Source organism: Mobula birostris, chromosome 27 (genome assembly GCF_030028105.1).
Source record: "Mobula birostris isolate sMobBir1 chromosome 27, sMobBir1.hap1, whole genome shotgun sequence".
NCBI classification, from domain to species: Eukaryota; Metazoa; Chordata; class Chondrichthyes; order Myliobatiformes; family Myliobatidae; genus Mobula; species Mobula birostris.
Genome location: NC_092396.1, coordinates 174,164 through 179,490, shown reverse-complemented (window position 1 = coordinate 179,490; position 5,327 = coordinate 174,164). Strand labels below are relative to the sequence as shown.

The 5,327-nt window shown below is 40.7% G+C and overlaps 1 protein-coding gene across 1 annotated transcript; it reads right to left on the bottom strand.

Annotated features, from left to right (window-relative positions):
- Nucleotides 1–3,038: 3,038 nt before the first annotated feature.
- On the bottom strand, nucleotides 3,039–3,995 carry LOC140188461 (olfactory receptor class A-like protein 1). Its single transcript, XM_072244750.1, has one exon. The coding sequence runs from the start codon at nucleotides 3,993–3,995 to the stop codon at nucleotides 3,039–3,041; it is 957 nt and encodes a 318-aa protein (XP_072100851.1).
- Between the last annotated feature and the right edge of the window lie 1,332 nt (nucleotides 3,996–5,327).

Sequence of the window (5,327 nt, the reverse complement as noted above, 5' to 3'; positions counted from 1 at the left end):
CTGCATGCAGAATATGACTTACCTACAACCACTCTTTGCCTCTGTGGGCAAGCCAGTTCTGGATCCACAAAGCAATGTTCCCTTGGATCCCATGCCTCCTTACTTTTTCAATAAGCCTTGCATGGGTTACCTTATCAAATACCTTGCTGAAATCCATAAACACTACATCTACTGCTCTATACCTCAAAAAATTCAATCAAGCTCGTAAGGTACAAGTTGCCTTTGATAAAGCCATGCTGACTATTCCTAATCATGTTATGCCTCTCCAAATGTTCATAAATCCTGCCTCTCAGGATCTTCTCCATCAACTTACCAACCACTGACATAAGACTCACTGGTCTATAATTTCCTGGGCTATTTCTACTCCCTTTCTTGAATAAAGGAACAATATCTGCAACCTTCTGGAACTTCTCCCATTCCCATTGACGATGCAAAGATCATCGCCAGTGGCTCAGCAATCTCCTCCCTTGCCTTCCACAAGCACCTGGGGTACATCTTGTCTGGTCCCAGTGACTTATCCAACGTGATACTTTCGAAAAGCTCCAGCACATCCTCTTCCTTAATACCTACATGCTCAAGCTTTTCAGTCTGCTGTAAGTCATCGCTACAATCGCCAATTGATGCCCCAACCACTGTACGCTGTACACCTTCTTTACCACCCCACCGACTTGCGTGGTCACTTTCAGGGAGTCACTGGGCCATTCCAATTCCTATTTCTGGTGTTCATGTGTATAGACAACTTATTGTTCTAGAAATGGAGCCTGAGATTTCTAAAATTTATTTCTTTGTACTACATACCTTAATTGAAAAACACATCTTGAAAAATGTTCACCTGCAGTTAGTCAAATTAATGTTTTTATTTTCCAAGATTTCAAGATTTTAAGATTGCTTCATTTTAATTTTTAGTACACAAGTCTAAAGGAAAACTAAATACTTGTTACTCCAGCTCTAACGCAGTACAAACAAAAGCTCACAATAATATAAAGAATGCAGTAATATTAAACACACAATAAATATAAGGTAGCTTATATATTTTATAGGCATCCGTTAGTCTCATGAGACCATGGATTTGTGCCTTGGAAGGTTTCCAGGGCACAGGCCTGGGCAAGGTTGTATGGAAGACCAGCAGTTGCCCATGCTGCAAGACTCCACTCTCCACACCACCGATGTTGTCCAAGGGAAGGGCACTAGGACCCATACAGCTTAGCACCGGTGTTGTCGCAGAGCAATGTGTGGTTAAGTACCTTGCTCAAGGACACACACGCTGCCCCAGCCAAGGCTCGAACTAGCAACCTTCAAATCACTAGACAAACACCTTAACCACTTGGCCACACGCCAACACCTTATATATTTAGATTGATTGTATATCCATAAAGTGACATTAGGCACAGGAATTCTGTACAGGAAATGATAAAGTAGTGGTGATTGGGGTTTGGAAGGGCGGGTTAGTGGGTGGAGGGGTTGATCAGCCTGACTTCTTGGGGAAAATAACTGTTTTTGAGTCTGGTGGTCTTGGTATGGATATTACGTAGCCTCCTCCCTGATGGGAGTGGGACAATGAGCAAGGTGTGTGTGACTCTTCATGATGCTACTGGCCCTTTTTTGCACTGTTCTGTATGTATGTCCTTGGTGACAGGTAGGTCGGTGCTGGTGATGCACTGGCCAGTTTTAATTACTCATTGTAGATCCATCCTGTCCGCTGCAGTGCAGTTTCCGTACTGCACAGCTGTAGAATAATGTGTGTCTGGATGTGCATAGTTTAGCTCTTTCCGGCCTCCTTAGAAAGTAGAGGCATTGGTGAACTTTTCTGGTTGTATAGGATGTGTTCAGGGACCATTCGATGTTGTGTGAGATGTGCACTTCCAGGAGTTTGAAACTGCTCACTGCTATGAATTCAATAACCATCTCCTTTGTCTTGTTGACATTGAAGAGGAGGTTTTTTGCCTAGCACCAGGCTTTGAGCTGTTCCACCTCCTCCCTGTAGGCCACCTCATCATTGTTGGAGATGAGCTTCACCATTGTCATGTCATCAGTGTCCTGACAAGGTGATTACTCAGGTGTTTAGCCATACAGTCACGTATGAAGAGAGTGTACAGCAATGGGCTCAGCACACAGCACTCAGGGGAACCATGTTGAGGGTGATGGGTGCCCATGTTGAAGTGATGAAGTGACATTGTGAATTGGCTATAGCATGAATTCATAACCTTTTAATATATATATAAATAGCAAGTCAGATTCTTGAAAAGAAGAAAATCATTAAGGACTTTTAATATGTATCTTTAACCCCGGTATGATCCACTTCTGTTCATTTTAAAGTTGGAGAAGGATTAGTTCAGGCTTTTAATGTGACAGTAAAGCAATCATCATCATTATGTGCAATGTCATATGACGTAGGTGATCGTGGTCTTCGACCATGATTACTCTTGACTAATTGTTCTACAGAGGCTTTGCCATTGCTTTCTTCTGGGCAGTTTCTTTACAAGATGATTGACACCAGACATTATGAATACACTTCAGAGATTGTCATCCTGGCATCAGCGGTCACATAACCAAGAAATGTGATATCCAGTACTTGACTTCACGTGACCCTGATCGGGGGGGGGGGGGTGCAGTCTAAGCAGGTGCTACACCTTGCCCAAGGATAATCTGCAGGCAATCAGATGGGAGGAATGCCTTACACCTTCTTTGGTAGAGACGTATCTCCACCCTGCCAACCAACTGTAAAGCAAATCATTCCATAACAACAATAAAATAAGTGTAAATGAAAGCTGAAGAGGTGAGTTTCCTCTGATATTTCAAGTTAAACAGCGATAATAAAATGAGAAATCCAAATACATAATTTGCATACAGTTCATTTGAAGTCTTGAAATGTTGAACACTACTTAGTAATCATCAAAGTTAATTGTTTATAACTAGCAAAATGTATAATTCTGAGTATAAATTACACAATGAATAAGGATATAATATTAACTCCAGACTGGAAATTTGTTCAATGCTGTGTCAAATACAGACATTTTCTTTTGATTAGTTGCGTATGTTTAAACTTGGGGAACAGTTTCTACCAAACTTGCATCTGGGTTTGCCCTTGCACAATTTAATTTGTTGTGGACTTTACGGTTAGAAACAATGATAACAATGGGGCTGATAGAGGCATAGAGAGAAGAAAAAAAGACTCGAACGTCTGAAATGAAAGAGGTCTGCATGGTCTTAGGAATAGTCAAAGTGTAAACCCATAGAATACTATCAACCCCAAAAAAAAGAGCATAAAGTGTAACCAAAGTGACCACAGCTTTGGCTACACGGGTCTCAATAGTGGATCCATTGCTTTTATTTGAGTTCCGAATACCTTTTACCTGCTGCTTGTGTCTGTACAGAATCAGCAAAATATAAACACTGGAAAGTATCATAAGGACAATGGGAATGACATCTCTGGATGTTTGAACTGCACCATTAGCAAGCTTCACCATCTGTGAGGGAAACTTCACAAAACAATACTCAAGATTCACAGCAAATTGTTTGCCGGTGGAATTGTTTGATGAGGAAATGGAATATAATACCGCTGGAGTACTTAAAGACATATTCATCAACCACAGAAAGACAAGAGCTGCAGAAAGGCATTTTCCTGCTTGCCTCTTGACCTTAGTCCAAGTTGAAGTGATGGGAGTCAAGCTAATGCATTGAAAGCCACTCAATAGAAAAGTCAGCCAAATTGACAAGGACCTGCTGCTTCTGTACGTGAAAATTACAATTTTGCAACCATTGTCATCGAAGAGTTGCTTGAGTCCAAATGCTGCTGTAGCTTCTGGAATGCACCTTACCAAAACCACTAATAAGTTGACAGTAGCTAAATTGTACACAATTGTATCTGCTGGCAAAAGTTTATGCTCAAAGTAAGCGATGTGGATGAATGACACAATGATTGCCAGGTTACCTGGGATTCCAATCACTGTCAACAGCAAGTACAAAGTACCCTTCACGATACTCCTTCCTTCCATAATATTCTATTATTTTAATTACTTATATTTGTGTTGTCTTGTACCTGTGTTAAATAAAAAGACAATAACAATACTGTAACAGAAGCAAGTGAACTTAGTAATACAATTAGCAATATTTTATGTCTGTATGAGTTTTGGTTAGATTGGAATAGTTACTGATTTTGATTAAATATGGAAGTTTTGTAATTTTTGATTCAGAATTCAGAAAACTGAAAACACTTGGAATGCTGTGAAAATGATGATGCTCAAGGACGAAAGTGACAATATTAAATTTCAACAATAGTTCTACATCTACATCAGTTTCCTAAGTATTGACCATAGCTCCACCTTCAACACTGTAATTCCAAACAAACTCATCATCTTACACCCACATCTGCAACTGGATCTTTGACTTCCCTGGCCAAGAGACCACAATCAACAAGGGTAGGCAACTACACCTCCACCATGCTTATCTTCAGCATTGGTGCTCAGCAAGGCTGCGATCTCAGCTTCTTACTATGTTCCCTATACACCCAAACTGTGTGGCCAAATTCCACTCTAACTCCATTGACAAATTTTCCAATTACACCACCATAGCGGGCTGGATGTCAAACAACAACCAGATGGAGATAGACAGCCTAGTGACATGGCGTAAAAGTGACAACCTTGCCCTTCATGTCAGGAAATGAAAGAGCTGGTGACTGATTCAGGAAGTGAAATGGAGTGCATGTCCTATGTTATCAGAGGTATCAAGATGGTTGAAGCATCAAGTTCCAAGGTATAAATATTATGAAGAATTTGACCTGGACCAGCAAAGAAATCACGCCAATATCTCAACTTCCCCAGTAGACTAAGAAAATCCATCATGTACCAAAAACCCTTACCAAACATTACAGATGTACCATAGAAAGCATCCCATCCAGATACAGTATGTCACAACTTGGTGTGGCAACTGCTTTGTCCAAGAAATGTATCACTGGTGTATACCACTGGTCACAGTCTGTAAAGCAGCCCTCCACTACCATATAACTTGTGAGATATGATCTTTAAGTCTATAAGACCATAAGATATACGAGCAGAATTAGGCCATTTGGCCCATCGAGTTTGCTCCACCATTTCATCATAGCTGATCCAATTTTCCTCTCAGTCCCAATCTTCTGCCTTCTCCCCATATTCCATCATGCCCAAATCAAGCAAGAATTTATTAGCTTCTGCCATACATATACATAAAGATGTGGCCTCCACAGCTGCCTGTAGCAAAGAATTCCACAGGTTCACCATCGTCTGGCTAAAGAAATTCTTCCTCATCATCTTTCTAAAAGGTCACTTGTCTATTCTGAGGTTATGTTTTCT